General features: G+C 45.8%; 1 protein-coding gene across 1 annotated transcript; it reads left to right on the top strand.

The window, feature by feature from the left end:
- The first annotated feature begins 1,652 nt into the window (after positions 1-1,652).
- On the top strand, positions 1,653-19,864 carry baz1b (bromodomain adjacent to zinc finger domain, 1B). Its single transcript, XM_072695188.1, has 19 exons — positions 1,653-2,404; positions 3,908-4,024; positions 4,954-5,098; positions 7,168-7,357; positions 7,517-7,836; positions 8,044-8,232; positions 8,312-9,776; positions 10,106-10,244; positions 10,501-10,682; positions 11,130-11,250; positions 11,524-11,622; positions 11,716-11,893; positions 12,171-12,356; positions 13,051-13,198; positions 13,441-13,591; positions 13,915-14,021; positions 14,154-14,332; positions 14,934-15,040; positions 15,332-19,864. Exons 1-19 carry the CDS (start codon positions 2,286-2,288, stop codon positions 16,071-16,073), a joined length of 4,884 nt encoding a protein of 1,627 aa, XP_072551289.1. The 5' UTR covers positions 1,653-2,285; the 3' UTR covers positions 16,074-19,864.
- The last annotated feature ends 7,576 nt before the right edge of the window (positions 19,865-27,440 follow it).

Here is a 27,440-nt window from a genome sequence, read left to right as displayed (position 1 = left end):
TAAAAAGTTATGAACATTCGGCCTGAGAATTTTGAGAAGTTTGTATTTTGGGGCCTAAAACACTGTCCTGCACATTCAACTCATTAAATTCACTGCTTGCTTTGCAAATGACATATTGATGTTGTATATTATATTGTATATATATATATATGTTGTATATCAATATTGTATATATATATATGTTGTATATCAATATTGACATATTGATGTTGTATATTATATTGTATATATATATATATGTTGTTTATCAATATTGACATATTGATGTATATTATATTGTATATATATGTTGTATATTATATTCTATATATATATATGTTGTATATCAATATTGACATATTGATGTTGTATATTATATTCTATATATATATGTTGTATATCAATATTGACATATTGATGTTGTATATTATATTCTATATATATATATATATGTTGTATATCAATATTGACATATTGATGTATATTATATTGTATATATACATGTTGTATATTATATTCTATATATATATATATATATATATATATATATATACATCATCACTAAGGTGTTTTTCTATACACAGCAGTTTTCCAAAAATATGATTTTTAAAATATATTGAATCGTTGCCCCTGTTATGTCACACATATTCAAATCCCAAAGCCCTAATCCCCTCCAGTCAGTCAGTCAGTTTCTCTATTAACTCTCCTTTCTCACATCACACCACCCTGGACGTCACGCTGTTTACATCTCAATGTTCGAACTATGCAGAAGAAAAGATTGGATGTAGCTCCACCTTAAGCACCTCTACTTGGCCCTGCTTGGTGGCAGTGGCGGCTCAGTGGTGGTTGGAGCTCCAGGCTCTATTGATGACAGGGGTGTGGGTTCGATACCCGGGCTACCACCCGATACCAAGGCCCTTATATATATAGCTGCCCACCCACCACTCCGGATGTGTATGTTCACTGGGGGGGTGTGGGGGGTGTTCACTGTATGGATGGCATAAACGGCGGAAGCCAGATTTACTAATTTACTAGTGGACTTGAGATCCCCTGGAGGCTTTGACACACACACACACACACACACACACACACACACACACACACACCTACACACCCTTTCCTAGGCATTGATCAGTATTGAAATTTACTGCGTTAGAAAAAAGGGGGGAGGTAGAGAGGGAGGGGTGGGGGGATTTAGAGGGAAATGGTCTAAATGACGTCTGCTCTATTGTTTCTGCTCCATCCACACGGCCGCCCTCTTTCTTTCAGGGCTGGATCCAGAAACAGGCGGATGACACTCGGACGCCATTGTGGAGGAAAGTGCCTCACGGAGACGTGGATGCTGGATTGTGTCCTAATGTTTAATTTGATTAACTGGCTGATTTTTATTCATTTATATAGTTGAATATTAATATATTTTAATAAATAATTAAACACCAGCTGCCCTTCACTCTCTTCCTTTCAACCTAACGCGCTCTCCGTGCCCGGCTGTTTCTCGCTCTCAGGGGGGCTGCTCAAGGAGCGGACGAGCTGATAGACAGCCAAGCAAGCCAATGCGATCGCTCTGCTTCGGGCGCGGTGTTTGAGGAGCCAATCGGGAGCCAATCGGGAGCCACTCGGGGCGGGACGTGGGCGGGGCGGAGCGACGAGACGCCGCTTGCTGCCGGGGTAACGGAGTTTTTGGGGTCGAGCGGAATGTTGCCGGTGGAGTAGGATCTCCCGCCATTTTTCAACCAGACTTACTTGTTCTTCGCAGCGAATCCCCCCCCCTGAACCGGCCGGAGCGTGCCGGGGGTCTCCCGCACAGACCAGCGTTCGTCACCGGGGAGAAGGCGGCCAGCGGGCATTGTGGGACGGCTCAGAAAGCGCGCCATACGCCCCCGGACAGGCGCCTCTGATTTCCCGCGAGTCTCTCTCGCTCCATCCCGGCTTCAGAAGTTTCCCATCGGCCCGGTTTTCACCGAGAGCCGTGCCTCCGTCTTCCCACGGCTGCGAAGTGCGAAAAGGCCGGTCACTGGATATGCTGCAGCCGGCTCCTCGAATCGGTGTCTGGCGGCTAAGCGGCTTCTTCTTCTAACCCCCGAGCTCCTGTTATTGTTTTCCCCCGGCAGCGCTAGCCTAGCTTAGCTTAGCCTAGCCTAGCCTAGCCTAGCCTAGCCTCGCGGTGGATGTCGGCGGTGGAAACGCGGGGAACGGCGCTCCGCGGTCTCGCTGGATTCTGGAGTTCATGGTCGGGCTTGTGCTGTGAGCCGAGATTCAGCGTTAGACGGAGCTTGGACTGATCCGCCGCGTTTGTGAGGGGAAGGATGGCGCCGCTGCTGGGCCGGAAGCCCTACCCGCTGGTGAAGCCGCTGGCCGAGCCGCCGGGCCCCGGCGAGGAGGTCTACACCATCGAGCACAGCAAGGAGGCCTTCAGGAACAAAGAGTATCCTTCCTGCCCGAGCTCCAGCGGGCCCGCTAGCCTCCTGCCTCCGCCGCAGCGGGGCAGCGAGTAGCACCCCGGGGCTCGGGGCTTCACCAGCCAGCTGCCCGTCCGGCTCCGCTGGTTCTTTTCCTGCGCTTGTTTATTAGTCGTTTCCCGGATCAGCGGTGCTGTCGCGCCGAAGCTAACCGGCTAACGGAGTAGCTGGAGCTAGCTTGCTATGCTATAGCTATCTAGCTAGCTGATGGCACCGAGAGCTGGCGTTATTTCAGGAGGTTGGTTTAGAGGGATTATGGAGGCAGTGAGCCCTCGGACTGACTCTGACTCGTCGGGGATAGTTGCTGCCTCTCTGTGCCTCTAGTGCGAGTGGGTTAGCAGTAGGTAGCTAGGTAGCTAACGTTAGCAAGCAAGCTAGCGTGCTAACACGCGTCACACATCGGTCTGGGGGGGGGGGGGGGGGGAGGAAAGACCCTCTCTACAACACACACACACACACACACACACACATATATATATATATATTTATATTTATATATATATATATTACACACTAGGGTGTGTGAAGCGGCTGGCTGGGCTGTTGTTAGCCTGCTGGCTAACGCCGTGTACACAGACCCGGTGTGTCTCTGCTTTCGTGTCTTTACGGGCTTTTATTATTGCAATAGAGGAAAACTTACCACCTTTTTTGCTGTTAAAATAACTAAGGTTAAAGATTTGAGGTCAGCATGACCTGTGTTGTGAGTCCAGAGCAGAGGAAACCCTTGTGCTGACTGACCCCTGTAACCTGTCCCACCACTAATCCTCATTCCTATTAATCTGTCTGAAGGTGCTGGATGCCCCCCCACACACACACGTACACACACGTGTTCAGGTAATGCAGGGATCTTCCTCCTGTAGTGCCTCATGCCTTTAATTCTTGCCTGCTCACTTTGTGTATCAGTGTATCAGAGCTTTCCTTAAATGTTTTATTTATTTTTTATTATTATTGCCACACACTTACTTGCCTGGCTTCCCTAAGAAGAACTGCAAGCGAAAGTAGTTGTAGTTTCCGAGTAAGGATTTCCTAATTCACGCACTGCTTCTTGCCCGAATTGAAGGGCTTCGCAGTTTCAAGTGTCGCCTTTTTGACACCGTGAGCTCGTTCAGAAAAATACGCTGGGGTCGGATCCGTGGCCGATGCTGCATCTTTTAATTATTGAGCTCCTCGGCTACAAACTGACTTCTTAATTATGAATGGGCGCGCTTTCCCTCGCTCCCAAAGGGCCTGGGAACCAGAGGCTGGATTTGAGTAGAGTGGCAGGCCAGCCAGCTGCTGCCCATGGAAGCTGTGGGGTATCTCAAGTCATCATAATAATAATCATCATCATCATCAGCATCCTCCTCATCCTCATCCTCACCCTCCTCATCCTCTGCAGTGAGGTGATGTGAGATGTTCGTCAGCTGTGTGTCTTTTAGTGAGTGTCTGTGTGCTGCTCTTGTGTCTCTGTCCTTAACCCTGCTGTTCAGAGAATACGAGGCCCGGCTGGAGAGATACGGTGAGCGGATCTGGACATGCAAAAGCACCGGCAGCAGCCAGCTCACGCACAAGGAGGCCTGGGAGGAGGAGCAGGAGGTCACAGAGCTGTGAGTAATAAAACCATCAGGCAATAAGTGTTCGAATCCATGAGTAAAGTCTAGAACCCGCCTTAGAACGGTCACTGAAACCGAGACCATGTTGACTAAGGTGCAGAACGGTGTCCCTTTCAGCCGCTGTATGCTGTCTTAGTCCTCTGCATGTGTCGAGGCCTGGTGTGGTGTTGCTGTTGTCAAAGGCTGAAGGATCAACGGAGATCTTCCAGCCTCCTGTGTCACTCTATTGTGAATGTCACATGACTCCTCCTCCACTCTGTCATTGGCTGTACTGTCACCACTGCTGCCAATCTAACGGCACTGTGTGCAGATTACGTCTGTTCTGGAGTTCAGCAGACGTCACCCGTGTGGTGGCTTCAGTGGTGTCACGAAGAGCTGTAATGAGGATATTTCACCCTTATGACTGATGCAGGGTGTGTGTGAGAGAGAGAGAGAGAGAGAGAGAGAGAGAGAGAGAGAGAGAGAGAGAGAGAGAGAGAGAGAGAGAGAGAGATCACAAGTAAAAACATGGCCCATTCATAGAGGATGATTGCATAACTCTCGGATAACTCTCAGACTGTGTCTCTTGGGCCCTGCTTGACGTAGCTCCCTCTACTGTCTCAAAAGAAGAACAGACACACTTCAAAGTGTCTGTATCCATTTTTATTTAGTTTCCATAACAACTTCTCTCTGCTCGCTTCCATGGCTTGGTCTCATTAAGTCTTGGATTCGCTGCAACATTTACAGGCTTCTGACGTTACACAGAAAACGGGTCATTTTTATTTTTTGGGCCAGAGCATCAGACTAGGAGGGTGTAGAAAAAAAAAAACAAACAACAAAAAAACCCAACAAACATCAAAAATGCTGCTTTTCCTGTAACATTATCCTGGTATTTACCCTAAAAATTGTGCCTGAAACATGTCTGTGGTCTTGGCTGTTCCCAGGCTGCAGGAAGAATACCCTGTGTGGTTTGAGAAGCCCGTTTTGGAGATCGTGCACCACAACACGGTGTCCTTAGACAAACTGGTGGATCTTGCCTGGGTGGAGATCCTCACCAAGTACGCCGTTGGGGAGGAGTGCGACTTCCTGGTAAGAGTTTTAACTAGCGGCTGGAATGTTGCCGCAGATGCAGCAGTTTCCTGTGATTACTCAAAAGAAAGTCCGGTGGTTTTAGAGGAAAGTATTGTTTTAACAGCATTTATTTTAACACTGATTGATTGATTGATTAACACTGATTGAAAAGCTCTAACAGCAAGCAGTCTAGTGATGTCCTCAGGCTTTTATGTGCATTTTCAAAAATGTGTTTAATTAGATGGTCTAACTTGCTTTAGTTACATGGGGTTTTGTGCCTGGGAGTAGGGCTGAGGCGACTTGTGCACATCATTGATCACAGAAATGCGGCTTTATGCAATTTGCACAAAGAGCATTGACGGGCTGTGTCCCAAACCCACACACTCCTATACTGAAAAGTGTCCACCACCATTAAACCTGTGTTAATTAATGTAGGAAGTAAAGTATAGAAGTGTGTGTATGTGTGATACACAAGTAGGGCTGGTCGATATGTTAAAAATACTATGATACACGACATTCATCACCATACATGCAGTAAATCACAGACTAAACTCCTCAGTATCTACAGATTCTTCTAAACTACAGTTCAGATCCTCTCCTGTACTGAATACAGTGATTTCTACTCAACATCTGCTGCTCTTCATCTAATGAACCCTTCAGTCTAATTACACTGTTAGTAATGAAGCCTGCAGCTGATCAGTGTTTATTACACTAACAGTCTCCTCCATATGATTAGAGAAGCTTATTGTGATCACCATAACAAAATTTATCCAATAATATTAAGTATCATCATATTGCCCAGCTCGATACACAATATACCTTTCTAAGCATATGGAGGAGACTGTTGGTGCTGAATAAACACTGATCAGCTGCAGGCGTCATTACTAACAGTGTAATTAGATGAAGAGCTGCACATAAAAAAATAAATAAATAAATAAATAAATAAAAATCACTGTATTCAGTACAGGAGAGGATCGGAATAATAGTCTATAGTAAATCTCTCGCTACTGATGCATTTACTCTGTAATTAAATGCATCATGAAAAATGTCCTGAAAGTATTTTACCATATCGCCCAGCACTACCTATGTAGCCTTTTTAAAGTGTAGATGGCTTATACCCAGGTCCTTATAGTGAACTCCCTTAAGTGCCTTAGGTATATACAGTAGTAATCCAGTGATGTAATTTATTTATAGTTATTTATAGTTTTTTGGACATGGCCCAATCAGTGTTTTTTGTGCCAAAACCGATCACCTTTTAGATCGCAGATATCATTCGAGGGCCTCTGTGATGTTCCTGCAGTGTATCTCGAGTACATGTACTATACTTCACTACCACTTTACTAATCAACCACCTTTAAACCGTTGTGAAACACTCTGCCGCTTAAAAACTCGCCCACAGGCATCAGGAGTGTGTGAGATTTGGACAGAGACCCAGCAGTGTGGTGATCCGCCAGCTTTGCAAAGTGCAGATGGCTTATCCAAAGTCCTTATAGGCCGTTGAACTGAAACTGCGTAGTGCTGTGACTAAGGAGGTTTGTGCAGAGCTGCTGTAAAACGTAACTCACAAATGTGCTCGGATCGGCTCTCGGGATCAGCTAACTAGAGCATTTTTGGCCTAAAGAGAATTTTAGCCAATAAAATAAAGGTTACCTGTAACATTACGTTAGCTGCAAATGCATACTGTGTGTTTGTAGGTTGATTATTAAAGAAAATATTAAAATATTAAGCATTTTTATTTATGGGTAATTTATCTAGTGCACCCACAGAAGCCTTTAAAATGAACGATTAAATTAGTTGCTAGATTAATTAATTAATCAGAAAAATAACTTAGGTGTAGCCGTAAATGAGAAGAAGGAAAATGGAAAGCCATGATGTCTAAACCCACACCACCAATCCGCCGTGGAGCTCTAGACCCAGGTCCAGGCAAATATTTTACATGCTTAGAGCTTCTGTTCATCACATCTTTGCATAATGTATGGAAATGGTTGCGTAACTGTTGGCTGTTGTATCTCTGCATAAGCTGTGTGTTGGTGTTACTGTGGAAGCCTATGGGAGGTCCTTATGTCTGCCTTTCTGCTTTTGCTCAGGTTGGTAAGGATAAAAGTTTGCGGGTGACTGTGGTGAAGATACACCCGCTGGAGAAGGCTCAAGAGGAACAGGCTGAGAAAAAGCTGGAAGGCGCATGCGATTCCCCCTCCAGTGACAAGGAGAACGCCAGCCAGGAGAACCAGAAGAAGGAGCAGCCTAAGGAGGAGGACAGCAAAAGAGAGAGTCTCTGTAAGACACTACGAATCTTAGCCGTGTTCTCCAGAGCGGAGTTGCCCTTTACCTACTGGAAAGCATCTGAATTTGTCCGTTTAAATAAGTTTGTTTTTAATGTTTATATATTTGTTTTATATCTGTGTTTGTTTGTTTTTTGTTTGTTTGTCCCGGTAGGTGATCGGGCACGGCGCTCTCCCAGAAAGCTTCCCACCAGTATGAAGGAGGAGAAGAAAAAGTGGGTCATGCCTAAATTTCTGCCTCACAAATATGACGTGAAGCTGCTCAATGAGGATAAGGTGATCAGTGACGTCCCGGCTGACAGCTTGTTCAGAACGGAGAGACCCCCCAATAAAGAGATCATGCGCTACTTCATCAGACACTACGCTTTGAGGCTTGGCATGGGAGAGAGCGCCCCCTGGGTGGTGGAAGACGAGCTGGTGAAAAAATACAACCTGCCCAGCAAATTTAGTGACTTCCTCTTGGATCCGCATAAGGTATTGTGCACTGCTTTTACTGCAGAGTTGATGGTTGACTTGTCTTCCAGCAGTTGGTCTTGTAATAGTACTTTTATTATATTACAGTAATTTCTAATAAGAGTTTTAAGGTGGGCGGTGAGTGCTAAACTAAGTAGTAAATTAAAGTAAACAGAATAAATAAATAAATGAGCAGAATAATAATAATGCAGGTGTATCTGTGTGTAGTTTTTGGCAGAAAATCCTTCATCTAAGAGAAAGAGCCTCAGCTCTCCAGAAGGGAGACCCAACAAGAAGCTGAAGACCTCAGAATCGGGACCCGAGATGGATGAGAAAGGAGACAAGGAGAAAAAGAAGAAGAAAAAAAGAGACTCTCAAAACATGCCGCTGAGCCCGACGCTGTGGGCAAACATGCAGGTATGTCTCTTACATGGCCATCACTGTGTGCTGACAGTCCTGGTTGTATTATTTTTAAGGTGTGTTAATGTGTTTTCAGGTAAAGAAAGTAAATGGCTCTCCACTGAAGGTGAAAAACTCAGGCACACCTAAGAAGTCCGAGGGCAAGAAGCTTTCAGACCCTAAGAAGAGTCGCAAGAGCAGCGGAGGCAAGTCCCAAAACAGTCAGAAGGGCTCTAAAAAAGACGAAAAAGGCTCCAAGAAGCCCAGAATGAAGCAAATGACGCTGCTCGATCTGGCTAAAAGTCCCTCCGCTAAAGACAGCCCCAAAAAGAGAGCGCGGAGCGCGGGGCCCGGCACCCCGAAACTGGGCAAACCTCTGCCGCCCATGGCTCTGCACCTCCTGCGCTTCTATAAGGAGAACAAGGGCAAAGAGGACAAGAAGAACGCGCTGTCTGCGTTGGTGACCAGGGCAGCGAAGACCCTGACCGCGGATGACCGTGGGCGCCTCCCTGAGGAGCTAAAGGAGATGGTACAGAAGCGCTGGGAGCGTCTGGAGGAGAAGAGGCGCTGGGCCCTTATGAGTGAAGAGGAAAAGCAGGAGGTAATGCGGAAGAAGCGCGAGGAGTTGAAGGAGAAGCTGCGCGAGAAGGCTAAAGAGAGGCGCGAGAAGGAGTTGCAGCTCCGGCGCGAGCAGCAGCGCCGCTACGAGGACCAGGAGATTGACGGAAAGGGTCTACCCGCTTTCCGATTGGTTGACATGCCCGAGGGCCTGCCCAACGCTCTGTTCGGAGAAGTAGCCATGGTGGCGGACTTCCTCAGCTGCTTTGCCGATCTTCTCATGCCTGATGACCAGTACCCAATCACGGCTCAGGCCTTGATGGAGGCACTGGCGGCAGAAAAGGGTGGCTTTCTCTACCTGAACCGTGTCCTGGTGGTGCTCCTCCAGACACTGCTGCAGGACGAGCTGGCGGAGGCCTACAGCGAGCTGGACATGCCTCTCTCAGAGATCCCGCTGACTATGCACTCTGTGTCCGAGCTCGTGCGCCTGTGCCTGCGTCCGTCGGACGCGCAGTGCGACGAGAGCACCAGCAGCTCAGGCGAGTGGTCCGGAGGTGGCGGCTACGACGATGTGGTCAGCAGCGAGTTCTTGGAGCGCCTCGAGACAGCTGAGGTGTTTGAGCTGACCCCCCAAGAGAAAGTGAGCCTGATGGTGGCACTCTGCCATCGCATACTCATGACGTACTCGGTGGAGGACCACGTGGAGACCATGCAGCAGCGCGCGGCTGGGCTCTGGAGGGAGCGGCTCGCCACGCTCAAGGAGGCCAACATCCGCCGGAAGGCAGAGAAGCTGAAGCGTAAGGAGCAAATGCTGGCAGGAGGCATCGGCACAAAAGCAGAGGATGCTGGAGGCAAAGCGGAGAAGAAGAAGGAGGGGAGCTCCAAGAAGGAGTCGGCGAAGGCCTCCACGGAGCCGGAGGACATGATCAGTACGGTGAAGAGCCGCAGGCTGATGTCCATTCAGGCCAAGAAGGAAAAGGAGGAACAGGAACGACAGAATAAAGGTAGAGAAATTAACATTTTTCTCAAAAAAGTCAAAATTCTACATAAAAGCCAGAAAGTATCCAAAAATGCTCCAGCATGACTTGATTTGTATGAGAAATGAACACCGGTATAGGGTATTCTGCCTACAGCATTCACTCAGTCATGTTGACGGTCAATCACAGAGTTGACACTGTAAGCTACTCCCAGCACCACTATGTCTAATACCTACATGTGAAGCACATGAGCCAGAGGGGGGAAACATGCAAAAAGGGAAGATGGAAAACACCACTGCATGAACAACAGGGTCACCTTACGTATGTGTGTAATGCTGTGCTGTGTCTGGATCTAGAGCGCATGGAGAAGGAGGCTGAGGAGGAGCGAATCCGGAAGCAGAGAGTTGCAGCGGAGCGAGCGTTCCAGGATGGCATCGCTAAAGCCAAGCTGGTGATGAGAAGGACGCCCCTAGGCACTGACCGCAACCACAACCGGTACAGCCACTAGGGGGACTTCTTAATATGGGGTGGTCTTCAGGATCTTGACCTTGGTTTATTCAGATGCTTCACTGCTGCTGCTGCTGATGTTACTGATCCTCTATTAAGAGTTTATTCATCAAAATAAACTGGAAACTTAGATCTTGTCAAAGATTTGACCGTTATCCGTTTAGACAGTATTCCTAACACTGACTCTCCTGCATCATGCCCACATCTCCTGTGTTTCTGATGTTGATCTGCATTTTCTCTGCAGGTACTGGCTGTTCTCTGATGTGGTTCCTGGACTGTATATAGAGAAAGGCTGGGTGCACGAGAGCATCGAATACAGCTTTACTCTTCCTCCCCAGCCTGAGCCGGCACCGGGGGAGGAGGAAGAGGAGAAGGAGGAAAAGGAGGAGAATGAGGACGAGATCAAGAAAGAAGAGGATGCGGAGGGTGAGCGTGGTCATAAGAAAAAAGCCTTGGCATTTTCACACGGGCAACTTCTGTCCTTTACAGTTACATATAGGATAATTAGATGTTCAGTTGCGCTCGCAAAAACCTTGTATCTACAAAATGGCGTGTATATGTGTGTATATATATATATATATATATATATATATATATAAAATTACACACACATATATGTGTAGAATATATATATATCGTTTCTGAGACTTTTAATGGAAGTCCGTTTTACATACATATATATAATTTTATTTTATTTTTTTATTACAAGCAATTTTGGAGCATCTCTATTGGTCCATTCGTCCTGAAATTGTGAAATAAGGACAGCTGACATTTGTCAAAAATGCAAATTGGCCAAAATATACTATATTTTTAATATGACCGTGACAATTACATATGTTAAACTTGTATTTTGTATTTATTTATTTTATACAGATGGGGACAAGGATGACGAGGGAAGCATTGCCAGTGCCACTAATGAGAATGGCCAGCAGGGGTTGCCAGTTTTGGAGACCTACATGGAGACCACTGTGCCGAAACAGGGCCAAAACCTCTGGTATGAAATTATGGAAGTAAAGCATTGAATGAATAAACTAGCTGGTGTGTTGTCTTCTGTTTATGATATTTCTCAGATATATACAAAATCCATAGCAGAAATGTTGTGCTGCATGTGATCTGATGTGTTATGCCCAACTCTGCCTGTTTGCAATATTGTGGCAACGTTTAGATCTAGGGTCCGTTTTTACATCCGTTTTAAACCCAGTTTTAAGAGCAAAGTAATGAGCCAGCTGATATTATAACTGCGTTATCTCTCCGACTCTCCTCTCAGGTTCGTGTGTGACTCTCCAAAAGACTTGGAGGAGCTTATAGAAAATCTTCATTCACAAGGTGTGCGAGAGAGTGAGCTGAAACTCAAACTCGAAGTCAAGTGAGTGTGGTGTTTATATGCACATCTACTCCTTCAGTGGTGTTGAAGTGTGTGTGTGTGTGTGTATGTGGTACTAATGGCTTCTCACTTTAGGTACCAGGACATCATGCACTCCATTCATCTGAGCAAGAAGGGCAACTTGGGCCTGCGGACTTGCGATGGCCACCAGGAGCTGCTCAAATTTCTGCGTAGCGATATCCTTGAGGTGGCCTCCCGTCTGGAGAAGGGTGGACTGGGCTTCATGGAGGACACGTCAGAGTTTGAGGAGCGGGTAAGTGGTTGGGGAATTAGTAGTCACTTGTGTTCTTCTGCAATGGCTGGAGTGTGGGCTTTGTAATGTTAAATGTTGACTGGCACCAATTTTTGTATTTTTATAGAATTTGCTATTAAATATTTAAGGTTATATTGAGACATTTGCAAAAATCATACTGAAAAGCTAAGCAATTTTATTAGTAGTATTATTATTTATTTATTTTGTACTACTTTTATCTTCAGGAGCTCTCCCTTTGGCCCTAGACAACCTATTTATTTATTTATTTATTTTTCAGGTGCAAGGCCTGGAGAAGCTGAAGGATTTCGGAGAGTGTGTGATCACGTTGCAGGAGAGCGTGATTAAGAAGTTCTTGCAGGGCTTCATGGCTCCCAAACAAAAGAAGAAGAAGAAACAGGGTGGGGAAGAGGGTGGGAAGACTGAGGAGGTGGACGAGGAGAAAAAACTGGCTGAAGAGGCTAGGGTGAGTGTGTGTGTGTGCGCGTGAGTGTGTAATCAAGGGCAATCTATTAAGCATCTTGGATTAGAAAAATGTCTTTAATTGGGTTCCCTTCATGTCCTTTAGAGCAATTTCCAACTGTGGACATCCTGTAGTCTGGTCCTTATATAGTATACAAGCTTGCTGTAACTCTCTTGATCCATCTAATTAGTTCAAATAGCCCTACATACGCTATATTGACAAAAGTATTGGGACATCTGCTCCTTCATTGTTCCTCCTGAAATCAAGGGTATTAAAAGTAGTTGATCCTGCTTTTGTTGGAGTAACTGTCTCTACTGTCCAGGGTAGGGTTTCTACTAGATTTTGGATGAGCATTGCTGCGGATTTGATGGCGTTAGTAAGGTCAGGATGGTGGATGATCACAATCCTTTGTCCCCAACTCCTCCTAAAAGTTTTGGCTGGAGCGCCACCATCATTCCACCAAAGAATTTTACTCCATGGCAGTACTTCTCTAAAATAGCCAGACAAGCTGTGTGTCATCTGTGTCAGCAGCAATGGGTGCAACTTAAAGTAGCTGAATGCATTAATTAGAAGGGGTGTCCACAAACATTTGGACACACAGTGTCAAAGTTCTTCTAGACCAAAACTTGGAAAGCCTGCTGTAGAACTGATGCTTGTGCTCTGCTTGTTTTTCCTCATCTTATCTTTCTGCCTCTAGGTGGCGACAGCGGTGGAGAAGTGGAAGACTGCCATACGTGAGGCTCAGACCTTCTCCCGCATGCATGTCCTTCTAGGTATGCTTGATGCCTGCATCAAGTGGGACATGTCGGCAGAGAACGCTCGCTGCAAAGTTTGCCGCAAGAAAGGTAAGCGGTACTGAAGTTGTTCAGCCTGTTAAGACTCACGAAGCAAGACTGTAGGGTTGAGGAAAACCATAAACTGGGAACCGTAGACTGACCCCTCTAATGTTTTTATACCTGATATTGTGCCTCATTTATTAAGCATCTAGTTAAATTTAATTAAATGTATTGATCCCGGCTTTCTTAGAAGTTTGATAAGTTGGAGATTTTTTCTTTTATAATAAAAACAAAATCTCTTGTTTTTCTAGTTGGAGAAGATGATAAATTGATTCTGTGTGATGAGTGCAATAAGGCCTTCCACCTCTTCTGCTTGAGACCGGCCCTCTATCGCATACCCGAGGGTGAATGGCTCTGCCCAGCCTGCCAACCCACCGTCGCCCGCCGCTCCTCTCGTGGCAGGTGAGAGAATGCTGGAACCTGGAATCCCTGCCCTCAGTCACAGGGTGTTCATAGGAAAAATGTACCCTTACATTATGGGTGTGAGGAAAATACACACACACACATCACAATGTTATGTTTGCAGCACTGATATGTGTTTAAATTGTGTTGTTTAAACTCTGACCACTAGATGGCAGTGTCCACGAATCCCACGGCTTTGATTGGATAAAATCAGCTTTGAATTTATGCATGCCAGGTTCTCGCCAATACCCAGCCCTGCCTTTACACGCGGTTTAAGCGACAGCACAAATGTAAACGCAGCTGCTTCTGTTTCTTTGCTACAGAAACTATAACGAAGACACAGAGGAGGAGGACGAAGAGGAGGAAGACGAGGATGAGTCTGAAGAGGATGACTCTGAGGAAGATGAGCAGCGGGACACTGGGCACAGCTGTGAGTCGTCTTGGCTTGTTTATAATTTGACTTTTCTTTATTATTATTATGTTTCCTACATAATCTTGCCCACTCACCACATCATCGCCCTTCCTGTCTGGTGGCGTTCGTGTATTTATCTTTTTTTTATAGTGAGGCCGAGAAAGAAGGTGAAGTCCAAAGGTCAGAGCAAGTCGACGTCCAAGAAAAGCTCTCCTCCTAGTGCCAAACCCTCTTCTAAATCTGCTGCTAAACCTGCCCCAAAACCAGCACCTAAAACTGCTCCTAAATCACGGTCGGCTCCGAGCAACCCTGCAGACATCGAGGAACTGGTGAGAAACCCTGTGGGAATCCTACAAGTAGATCTGTGCATCTGGGGGTGTAGAGGCCACAAATTGGTGTTCTTCAATGAGATCAGCATTGACCCAAACTGCATCCTGGTCTCTGTGTTTCTAAAAACACTTATTTTTTGGGCCCCAGGGGGTCTTGGGCGCAGTCACCATGATCCCGGTCATGCTGCTAGCCATCGGCAGTCGAAGCCCCGAGAGAGCACAATTGACCTTGCCCTCTCCAGGGTGTGTCACTTCGCTGCGGTGCTGGCGGTCAGTGCCGTCTGCATGCTGGTGTATTGGAGCCGGGTGGTTCCCCGGTAATGTTGCTTCAGCAGCAGTTCGAAAAGTGATCAGCTTGACTGGTGACGTGGGTTCGCGTGCAATGGGGGGAGATTATGTACGGGTTGGGTAATTGGCGGCCCTAATTGGGCCGGGAAATGGGTGAAATCTGATTATAAAATATCAGATTATTATATTATATTAACAGATATTCTAAAATTATTTTTTATATATATTTTTAGGTGTTTCTGGGTGATGGGGATGAAATTTGAGATGCATCCAGGTTATATTTGTAATTATTATTATTTTTTTTTTCCTGTAGGTGCGTCAGAGCTCGAGAACAGGACAGAGCAAGCAAGCACAGGAGCTTGAGAAGTGTGAAGAGATCCTTCAAAAACTGATTAAGTTCCGTTACAGCTGGCCCTTCAGGTAATCCCAAACACACTGACTCTCACAGTCTCTCACTGTCTTGTTCTTCATACATTTAAGCAAGATGTGGCTAGATTGGCTGTTCTTTTTGAGGCGTTTAGTCACTAGGAAAGGAGATCCTTGTGTGTTTGCTGGTAGGCCTACCACCTTTTTGCTTCAGGTCTCTCAAACGGGTCCCGAAACAGCCCACAAAAAGCCTATAGTTGGTCATTTTGTAGTCCAGTAGGCACAGTGGTTGCTTGAGAACTTGTGAGGCTGCCATCTCTAACTCTACTCTCCTTCCCCATCCAGAGAGCCGGTGTCAGCGGAGGAGGCCGAAGACTATCAAGACATCATCAGCACTCCCATGGACTTCAGCACCATGCAGAGCAAGTTCAAGTCCTCGCAGTATCGCAGCGTGCAGGACTTCATTGACGACATCAAGCTGGTGTTCTCCAACGCCGAGGAGTACAACCAGCCGGGCAGCAGCGTGCTGCAGTTCATGACCCGCACGGAGCAGACGTTCACCGAGCTGCTCCACAAGATCCTGCCTGGGGTCAGCTATCTGCGACGCAGGGCCCGCAAACGCACTGCCCCAAACCGGGAGAAAGATGATGACGATGACGACGACAATGATGATAATGATGCAGAGGAGGAGGAAGAAGAAGAAGATGAGGATGATGAGGAGGATGAGGATGAGGATGATGACGAGGATGAGGAAGAGGAGAAGGGAAGGAGGAAGGTTCAGAATGGGAAGCAAGCCAGAACCGCATCCAGCAGCCGGTCGACGAGGAACCGAAGCCGACAGCGCAAACGAGCGGCGAGCGAGAGCGAAGGTGAAGAAGACGAAGACGTGAGCAAGAGGAAGAGCAAGCGGACAGTAGCCACGACAAACCGCAAGGACTACCGGGAGCAGGACAGCGACAGCGAGCGGGAGAACAGGAGAACTGGCTTGAGGCGTTCAGGGAGGAGGGCGGCGGACGACGCGGAGGCCAGCAGCGACGAGGACTCGGTCAGCCAGCGACATTCCAAGAGGCAAAAACGTTCCCAATAAAGTGCAGGGTGCTTTCTTTAGCGTTCTTAGTACAACAGATTCTTACTCCCGATCCTACCTCCCTCGATTCCAAAAGGCAAAATGTGGACCCTCGTTGCTTTCTTTGCGTATTAAACAGAAACCTCCCTGCTTAGATTTTTTTTTTTTTTTTTTTTCCTGGTATATTCGACCCTTTTTGATGTTTTATGTTCATATTGACAAACGAAAGAAAGCCGATTTATATTTGTAAGTCGTTTATTATTATTATTACTGGTGACTCTTCCTTTTTCTTGGCCAGGAAATTTATTATCTCTGATGAGATCTCTGTGAGCGCTTAAGATTTATTTTTTCCTCCCCTTCATTTCAGATTTGACCTTAAGCCACTTATTTCTTAAAAAATCAACAGAAAAAACAACAAAACAAGGATTTGTCGTCGGTGTACGTCTCCGCCTGTCTGTGTCTCCTCGTCAGGCAGGGCAGCTAATTAAGCACAAGTCAGCTGCGACCGAATATTCTGGAGGATCTTGAACTTCTTTTTTTCAGTTTTTTTAGTGATGCTCTAGAATAGGACCTCCAGCTGTTCTTGTGGTGCACCAGTACTATGTCGTAGTACTATCCTCATGGAGAGAACCAGCACCAAATTATTTTTTGTAATGTGATTTATTTTTTCTTATTTTTATTTTTCAGAGTACAAGCAGTACAAAGTACAAATGAATAAAGCATTTTTTTGATCTAGCTGAAATCATGTCTGCTGCGTTCGGATCGTTTCTTTAAGCACCTCATTATCGTAGTGAAATGACACGACTTCAGCCGGAGGTGCGAATCTCCACGCCTCTGAGATGAGCGGTTTGTTGGTGCTGAGTACCAGTCGATATTTTTAATGAAGCCCTTATGCTCTGTCGTATTGGTGCACCCCTCCCCCTGGTTTCAGTCAGTGCTGTTGGGATTCCTTGTAAACTGGTCTTTGGTTGTCCTTCGATTTACAATGAAACCCGAGAGGTGGATTAAACCGAACACGAGGTTTTTCTTAACGTGTTTTTCTTTTTCTTCTTCTTTGTATAAAACCTGCCGCCATCGTCTGTTATTTCAGTCATTGTTTTTCAGTTTTGCAATAAAGATTAGTGAAAAATCTACTCCGGTCATTTGGAAGAGTGCAAGATCACTTGGTCCGGGTCTTGCTGTGCTCATGTCTGTTGATGTTAATTGAGTGAATTTTATCATGTGTAAGTTTTTTATTTTTATTTATTTATATATATTTTCAATGCTTTCTCCTCATAGAACATACACTCCCTAGATTTCCAGCGTTCACGGAAGCTCAAGTAATCCTAAATTTCCTGCACCCGATCCTGGAGATGCTGCCTGTAGCAGGTGGGATGCTGTAGGGATGCTGAGACCTGGTTCTATTATTCAGACTACTCTGCCATCTGCCTTAGATTGGCTGATTGGGGCTCAAATCCAGAGGCTGATTGATCAGCATGACCAGGATTCAGCACTCATGGCTCAGCCACTGATTCAGTGGAATCGGTTATAGCTTGAATTTGGTTTCTCCAGGAAAAGGATCGGGACAATATTTAGATAGTAATATACAATGTGGACAAAAGTTTTGGGACACTTGTTAAAATTAAGGGTTTTAAGAGTTGATCTTGCTGTTGGAGTAACTGACTCTACTAGCAAGGGAAGGACGCTTTCTACTAGTTTTTGGAGCATTGCTGTGAGGATTTGATTGCATTCAGCTGCAAGAGCATTAGGGTGTTTGATTTTTAATGTCCCAACTCGTCCCTAAAAGTACTGGATGGAGCTCCACCACCATCCATCATTCCAGAGAACACAGTTCTTCCACTGCTCTGCAGCTCCTCAATGCTGGGGGGGCTTTATACCCCTCTGTAGGCCAGGCCTGGCGTTAGGCAGCATGGTGCCAATAGGTCATGTTTATCTGCTTTAGAGAGGCTGTCTTAACTAGAACTAGACGAAGCGTAACTAAGTGTTAGTGTGTGCATTTGCACATGTATGACGAAGTAGCTGAATGCCTTCACTACAAGGGGTGTCCACAAACATTTGGACATAGTGTGTATTACTATATATATATATATATATATATATATATATATAATTTTCTTTACCCCCCCATAGGACATAAGTTTGAAATATCAGGGAAATGTGTTTGTCGTGCTGTAGTTCTCTATACTGACCTGCAGGTGGCACCATACCTTTGCGTTTATGCTTTGCTTCTATGTCCAATGATGAGAAAGCTACTGTTTATGTTTACTGAAGAGCTTAGCTAATTGACCTAACTGACCTGTTAATTGGCAGGGAGGTCAGTAACCTGTGCTGCACTCGGCCTGGACTTTGCTCACCCCTGCTCTGAGGCCAGATAACAGATAAAGGCCCAACTCAGGCTTATCCAATAGGAATAGAGATGTGGAAGATTACTATTGGGCAACCCTTTTATTATCTGGCTGTGTGAGAAACCCTGCTTTGTGATTATTATTTTTTTTGGGTGGGCGGGGCTAGTGCTGGTGTCTTCTTTATAAATATAGCAGTTTATCAGATATTGAGGTAATTGGATAGATTGAGCAGATGGGTGATGTGATGCTGAGCTGCTGTTTTTCAGAGCAGATTTCTAGCAGCCTAAACTCTCCAGTGATGAGCGGAAGGAGCCTTGCTTGCTTTTGATTGACAGGCGCTTTGCCATCACAGAGCCCAAAAGGTTCTCCTTGTCCTTATGGACGCACTCAGCTCGTGGCTCCACCTCCCTGTGATGATGCTGTTATTAGTGAGACTGGGCCTCATTCAGTGTCCTCTTAAACCCACTGGTGCTTCATTCAGCTTCACCAGGATTCTGATTCCCCAGTGTTTTCATATGTGGGATCCAGCCTTATCAGAGCAGAAAACACCATAAAACTGATCCAGGCTGTTTTTAGGACGATGCTGGGGAACGAGGCCCACTGTTATTACATAAAGGCTTCAGTTTTAGAGTTTGACAGCATTGCTGCCAGTGGCTCCTGTTTAACCCTCCTGTTAGGACCTGAATCAAGACGTCAGAAATATATATATATATTTATTATTATTTATTTTTTTAATCATTTTTAATGGATGAAACCTTTTCTGTTGGGTTTAATTAGTATAATAACCATGTACATGGAAATATGACTAATTTAGTGTGTGTTTGTATTTTCTGTATGTTGATATATGTCAATATATTACACACATACTGTTCTTTAGTTTGAGCCAGTAATAAGGGTGACAAAGGGTACAGATATAACATTTAGACCAAAATCCAGCCAAATTATTATTATTATTATTATTATATTTGTCTTGTGGTGAATTCTGTAAGGGGTGAAATTGACTAAATTACACTAAATTATACTTTATTATTAAAGTCCTCTTTATTTCTAACTGCTTTTGGGTGGTCAGTTTAAACAGGGGTCTGTCGAACCTGGACGCTGCTGCTGTTCCTCACAGTGGATCATAACAGGAGGGTTAAAGCGAGAGCGGAGCTGCAGCTCCTTTTCTTTTTCTCAGTGTCGTGATGAAGGGAGCCGTGTGTCTGGACGTATGTTTAGATCAGGTTGTGATCGGGATTGTTCCCCTTTTACGAAACTTAGAGTTAAAGTGCCCCCCCCCCACCCTCCAGCCCCCCTCAGTCCACCACTGCCAGTTGTAAAACCTTGTAATATATATTAATGGGGAGGGGGGGGGGTGGTTAGAGGGGTTAGGAACAGCCCAGGGATCCAGTGCGAGGTTGATTTTCTTTCTTTCTTTTTTTGTATTTTTCCTTTTTTCTTGACTTTTTAATAAAACCTTGAACAATGTTCAAAGTCTGTCCTGGTCTTTCCTTTCCCAGTGTTCCCTGCGCCTCTGCGTGTTCTGGAAGGTGGGTCCGGGCCAAAGCGAGAGTGTACGTTGGCAGCGGCTTCTGGGTCACGGTCGAGGTGTGAAAGCGTGGAAGTCATAACAAGCAGATGAGTTTTTGCCCCCCCACCCCAATCCCACCTCACCCTCTCATCCTTTCCCACCTCTTCTCTCGTCTTTTTCTCCTTCTTACACCCCTCTCCTCGCTGGCCCCTCGCTGGTGTTTGGGGCCCCCGATCACGAAACCTAGAGAAAGAGACTCGCTCCTTTCATTCTTTTAATTACGGGCCCTCGCTGGTGTTTTGCTTGGAGCTCTCAGGTGGCACCAGGTAATTATCGGCCTCCCGGTCCAGCCTGCCTGGCCCCCAACACTTTCCACTGAGGGAGCGGGAGAGGGGGGGCTGAAAGGTGAGATGGGAAGAACAAGGGGACCTTCTGTGGGAGGATGGATGGAGGGCAGCCTCAGAACGCGGAGGGGAAGAGGGAAGGCCTGCAGTAATAGGACGGAGGGAGAGAGGGAGGCCCTGACTGTTTATGCAGATGGAGGAATGGAGGGAAAAGGGGGACCCAAAGTAGTGGAAGGGGTCTAGCAAAAATTTGTGCCTCCCAAACCCAAATAGGTTTGATGGCCAGAGTTTGCTTCTTTGGAAGCCCATATAGTACTGTAGCCTGCGAGCTGTTCAGTAATCTCCAATAGGCCTGCCTGGGGGGTTTCGGGCCCCGTATGACACACAGGTCTTTATAAAACTGGACAGAAGTGCAGTTTATTATTTAACTGACTATATTTATTTATTTCAATTTCAGTCAAAACTCTTATTAAGTTATTTTTATTAAGTTTATTATTCAAGTTTATTAAACTCTTATTAAGTTATTTCAGATGTTTTAGTGTCCAGTGCGTCCACTCCTCATTATCTTCATCACAGCTGTCGTCCTTTTCAGCAAACCCACTCAGACTCAGCGTTTCTACAGAAATTCGCCTGGATTCTGGACTCTGTGGTGGTCAGAGGTCAAATGTCTCTCAAAATGAGAAAAATTAGGTATTAAATCAATGAAATGTTTAGAAATCCGCCTGCAAGAATCTCAAAATGAGAAAAAATTAGGTATTAAATCAATAAAATGTTCAGAAATCCGCCTGCAAGAATCTCAAAATGAGAAAAATTAGGTATTAAATGAATGATGAATGATGCCTGATGTTTGGGAGATGTTCTGACCCAGTCATCTATCCAGAACCTCACAGTTTCTCACAGACTCTCACCCAAACGGCTCACACACACCTCTTTTCCTTTTCACGGGACGGAGACGATCTAGGCCTCCTCTGGTTCTGCACATCTGGGGACAGGCCTCCTATTGATCACCCTGAAGACAAGAGTAAAAATGATTGTGGTGCTTATTGGTCAGATTCACGGGTACCAGGTTTTGGTCAGGACATTTCGGAGGTTTTCCACGGTGGAACAGTCATGCAGCTTCAGTTGTTTGAAACTTATATGAAAGTAAATTTCACTCCAGTTGCGTAATATAGAGCTCATTTGTATGGACGCTCATTCCTGCCAGGTGGAGGAAAAAAAGGGAGGGAAAAATGTGTGTGTGTGTGTGTGCGTGTGTGGGTGGGTGGGTGTGTGTGTGTGTGTGTGTGCGTGTGTGTGTGTTTAAATGCAGCTTCTGGCAGTAATTTGTTGAAAGTTTGAGAATCTCATAATAATGTTTTTATTCAGTCTCTCAAAATTATCTTTTTTTTTACTTTTTTTAACGCAGAATCTCAAAATTACTTATTTTTTAATTTCAAATCATAAATCATAAGTGTTTCAAAGCAATAACACTCTCTCCACTTTTAAAAATATATATTTTTTATTTTTTAATTCATTAATTTAATGAATGATTTTCTCCCTAATTTGGGCTGCCAATTACCCAACCCGTACAAAGTCTCCCCCCACATGGCATTGTACAAAGGGCAAAGTACCTGGATGTGCTGCTTTCAGCCATTTGTATGCCCCCATGTGCCCCCATGTGCCCCTATGTGCCCCCGACACCAGTGAGGGCGAACCAACACACGCCCCCCTCCGAAGCGTGCACAGTCAAGTCCTAGTATTTCGTACTTCGCCGGGGAACCAACGCGCCTGGAGGGAAGCGTATTGTAAAAAGATTATTTTACTATGTCGGGGCACTGTGTTCCGGCTCTGCTGGGATATTGATAACAGGGTTGTGGGTTTGATGCCTGGGTTCGATGAGCTGCCTGGGCCGAGAGCAAGGCCCTCTGCTTCCCAGGTGCCACAGTAGTGCTCCGGGCATGGGGAAGCGCCTGGAGGGAAGTGCATGCTTCCGACACACTAGTGATTGCCAGCACTGCAGCGAAGCTGGGGAGAGAGCGCCATCTATCCACCCTGGAGAGAGCAAGGCCAATTGCGCTCTCTCGGGCCCCGACTGCCGATGATCAGAGGATTCGGGATTCGAACCAGCGACCCTCTGATCATGGTGACAGCACCTTAGTCCACTGGACCACCCGTTATTATTTACCTTTTGACTAAGTACTGCTTATTTCTCTACGCAATAAGTAGTTTAAAAAGTACTCTCACTGCGTCTAACAACGAATTAATGAAATAAAATTGAATTATTTAGAGATGATGACGCATTATTCTGAGAGACAACATCAAACGTTTGCATTAATACATCGCCAAAAAAATTCTTACCTTACCTAATGACGTTGCCAGGTTGCCGACCACTACTGTCAGCAGGTGGCGTGATAAATTCAAATTAAAGGCCTAAAGGACAAAAAAAAAAAACCTAAGATAAAAAGCTAAAGGACATAAAAGGCCAAATTTAGACCAATATTTCTCTGACCATTTTCATAATAAATAAAATATTATTTTAATATTAAAAATCGTAATTAACTTTTGCACAAAATGCTGCTTGCTTCCGCTATGTTGGATTTTCTCTCAAGACAAGCTGGCGCTAACCCAAAGGATCATGGCTGAGAGCAGCACACCCAGGTACTTTCCCCTTGTATAATGCCACGCCCCTTTTTGTACATACAAAGTTCCCTCCTGGTTTATAGCTTTTTAACGACCAGCCAGGCAACCAATCATATCTTTCCATTTCCAGTCAAGGATTGGTGTCGCTATATAGAAAAAGTCCTGTAAGTTGTGAGGTGGGCGGGGCCTTCATGAGTATCAACGAGCCTTAGGTGCTCATGACCTTGTCGCCGGTTCATCGGTTGTCCTTCCTTGGAGCACTTTTGGTAGGTACTGACCACTGCATCCCAGGAGGGAACACCCCACAGGACTTGATGCCTGATGTTCTGGAGATGTTCTGATGACCCAGTCGTCTATCTAGAACCTCACAGTTTGGTTCTTTTGTTAAAGCGTCTCAGATTCTTACGCTTGACCATTTGTACCTGCTTCAGCACCTTCATCACCTTCAAGACCTGACCGTTATGTAGATCCACCCCTCAACAGATTATCAGTCACTTTACCTGGTACTAATGTTCTGGCTGATCAGTATATGTGTCCTATTTTAACAGAGGCGTCCTTTTAGATATGATGAGATATGATGAAGGCCCTGAGGTGAGGACTGTCCAATAGGAAGGTCCCTCAGCTCTTCTGCTGGACAGGCCAGACTGGGAATTACAGCTCTGGTCATCCTGTGTGTGTGGCGGGGGGCAGAGAATGTGAAAGACATATGAAGACATCAAAGTTTGTGATAATAGAGAGAAACTCTCTGTCCAGACACACACACACACACACACACACACACACACACACACACACACGGTCTGATGGAGTCATTAAAAATATGGGCAGAAGCAGCTGTCCAGCAAGAGCTGCAGGAAAAGGGAGGATTTCTTACGGAGGTGTAAGCCAGTGTAACTGAGACGATTGGTGGAGTGTGTGTGAGTGTGTGTGTGTGTGTGTCTGACAGAGAGAGAGAGAGAGGGAGAGAGAATGGGCAGTGCTTATGCGCTATATAAAGCTACAGGCTTTGCATGTGGTCTTACACTGCTGCGAGTGTTTCTGTGCATAATTACAACTTTGCATGCACACGCATACCGCAAGCGTGCGGCCTCATGTGTCCGGAGTGTATTTGCATCAGCATGAATAGGTATGCGTTGAGTAATGCTGTGTGTGTGTGTCAGTGTGTGTGCACTTGCTCTAATAAGGAACAGTAAGAAGCCGACAGCCTATAAAGGACCCTTTGAATGGCAGGGGTGTGTGTGTGTGCAGAGGGGGGCGTAATCCATTACAGATGTGGAGGTAATTATATCCAGTCAGGTCTGGTGGCCTCGGCAGGCCAGCGACAGACAGGACAGGACAGCATGGGCAGGGCCCAAGCACTGGAGCCCAGAGCGGTCTGGCCCGTCCACTCTGTCCAGTAGAGGTGGGAAACGTCGAGGCATCGTCTACTTAAAACAAAAGCACTCTTTAATTTTCCTGCTCCGCCACACCTTGGTTGACTTTAGGAGCAGGAAAATCACCAAACTGAGCTGGAATTGGAATTCTGGGCCAGGAATTGACGCCCCCGCTTTACACCTATTGACTTTGGTAGGAGGTTGTAGCTGTAGAACCTTTATGTTTAATGGAGGTCCTTTCAAAAGGACTTCACTCTTCTCTTCTCATAAAGAAGCATTACATTAGGATTACTCAATGAGAGTGTAAATTGTTGAACACCTATCTAAATAACCTGCACTCCTGGTTAAGATCTTGGTAGTCTCTTCATGCATTATCGTGGTCCTGGAGTACCCCTGTCCTGCATAACTTGGCTCTGGAGTGTGCCTGCCCATCACGGTTTGGTCCTTGAGTACCCCTATCCTGCATGTCTTGGTCTCATTGGGTATCTCTGTTTTGTATATGTTGTTCCTGTAATTCCCAAATCCTGTATATATCGGTTCTAGAGTAACCCTGTCCTGCATTTCTTTGCCCTGGGGTACCCCTGTCCTGCATATCTAGGTCCTGAAGTACCAATATCCTGAATATGTTGGTTCTAGAGTACCCCTGTCCTGTATGTCCTGGTCCTGGAATACCTCTATTCAGCATTTCTTGGCCCTAGAGCTCCCCTATCCTGCATATCTTTATTCTGGAGTATCCTTGTCCTGCATGCATCAGTTCTGGAGTACCCCTGCTTTGCATATATTGTCCCTGTACTACCCAAATCCTGCATATACCCTGCTTTGTGCTCTCCCTGTCCTGCATGTCCCGGTCCTGGAGTATCGCTGCTTTGCATATATTGTTCATGTAATGCCCAAAACCATCATATATTAGTTCTAGAGTAACCCTGTCCTGTATGTCCTGGAATATCTCTATACAGCATGTTTTAGTTCTAGAGAACACCTGTCCGGCATGTCCTGGTGCTGGAATATTCATATACTGCATTTCTTGGTCTTGGAGGTACCCTGTCCTCTGTACCCTGATTCCGGAGTACCCCTGTCCACTCTATCATGGTCCAGAAGTACCTCTATCCTGCATATTTTAGTTTTAGAGTACCCCTGTCCAGCATTTCCTGGTACTGGAATACCCATATCCTGCATGTCTTGGTCCTGCAGTTTTCTAATCCTGCAAATGTTGATCCTGGAGAATCCTGTCATGCCAATTATTGTCCTGCAGTATCTCAGTCCTGCATATTTTGGTCCAGGAGTACCTTTAACCAGCATGTTTTAGTTCTAGAGAACACCTGTCCGCCATGTCCTGGTGCTAGAATACTCAAATACTGCATATCTTAGTCTTGGAGGTACCCCTGTCCTCCGTACCGATTTTGGAGTAACCCTGTCCACCCTATTGTGGTCCAGGAGCACCTCCATCCTGCATATTTTAGTTTTAGAGTACCCCTGTTCTGCATTTCTCAGTACTGGAATACCCATATCCTGCATGCCTTGGTCCTGGAGTATCCCAGTCCTACATGCCTTGGTCCTGCAGTATCCCAGTCCTGCATATCTTGGTCCAGGAGTACCTCTATCCTGCATATTTTAGTTTTAGAGTACCCCTGTTCTGCATTTCTCAGTACTGGAATACCCATATCCTGCATGCCTTGGTCCTGGAGTATCCCAGTCCTACATATGTTGCTTCTGGAGTATCCCAGTCCTACATATGTTGCTTCTGGAGTATCCCAGTCCTGCATATGTTGCTTCTGGAATATCCCAGTCCTGCATATGTTGCTTCTGGAGTATCCCAGTCCTGCATATGTTGGTCCTGGAGTATCCCAGTCCTGCATATGTTGGTCCTGGAGTATCCCAGTCCTGCATATGTTGCTTCTGGAGTATCCCAGTCCTGCATATGTTGCTTCTGGAGTATCCCAGTCCTGCATATGTTGGTCCTGGAATATCCCAGTCCTGCATATGTTGGTCCTGGAGTATCCCAGTCCTGCATATGTTGGTCCTGGAGTATCCCAGTCCTGCATATGTTGGTCCTGGAGTATCCCAGTCCTGCATATGTTGCTTCTGGAGTATCCCAGTCCTGCATATGTTGGTGTTTACCTATTTTAAACTATCCTAATCCATCAGATCAGGTACACTGCTTGGTAGAAGTAGGATTTCAGGACTGGAACCAACCAGGTCTTTCCTTCTTCTTCTGTCTTTCTATCTCCATATTTGACCTGCGTAGGCCTACTACAACCCTCATGCCCATTTGTAACTCAATCCTCTTACTTACCTCATTTCGGTAACATTACTAACTGCATCTGGCCCAGGAACAAATCCCCCGCCGCAACTTAACATACCATGCAGCACCACTCACCAGCCCCTGGAAACCTGCCGCCATCGCTTGCATTGCATTACGTGGCTGCCAGGCAAACTCATCGGTTCACAGCAGCGTTCCTCAGTCATTTTGACTGGACACTGACCTGTGAAAAACAGGAGCTACCTGAAGGGGCTGTTTGAGAGCCTGACCGGGCATTACGCGGCCCTTGCGTACACATACCTGCGCTGTTCCAACCACACAGCTCCCCACCCGACTGACTGTATGAATTTCAGACATTCACTCTGCACGAGACAGCATGGAAAAAGCCCTCACTTCTAATTCCCCGAGACGAGGGGTAAGTAGCGCGAGAGGTGGTGATGAATGTGCCTCTGAATTGCCACATTGTCTAAAGAAAGGGCCTTCAGTAACAGAATGTTTATTTAACCTCAGAAACTCTACGAAGGAAAAAGAGGAAGGATATGGAGAATGGAGAGTGGCACCATTAATATCAAACGATATGATGTGTTTATTAACCCTTACAAGTCCAGACGGCTCCTGCACAGCATGGTCTAATATCTCCTCTGTACTTTTGACAGCAAGACATCGAGCTTATTCGAGCAGTGAGCTACGAGGGTGAGAAATGATCCGTGTACAATTACAGCAAATTACAAATTACACGTACTACTTCATAGGTTAATGATTTATACGCTTAATTTAATAAATGTAGAGTTTAATTAACACTCCATGCCCAGGGATGTGTTTATGCAGTAGCTTCGGTTCTGATTGTGGCTGATTTATTCGCAGATGGATGTGGCGAGAGAAGGAAAGAGGAGACAAGAGGGTTTCTGTGGTCAGCTCCGAGGTGTTCCGCACGGCC

Source organism: Salminus brasiliensis, chromosome 13 (assembly GCF_030463535.1).
Source record: "Salminus brasiliensis chromosome 13, fSalBra1.hap2, whole genome shotgun sequence".
Taxonomy (NCBI): Eukaryota; Metazoa; Chordata; class Actinopteri; order Characiformes; family Bryconidae; genus Salminus; species Salminus brasiliensis.
This window is presented reverse-complemented; position numbering and strand designations above follow the sequence as displayed.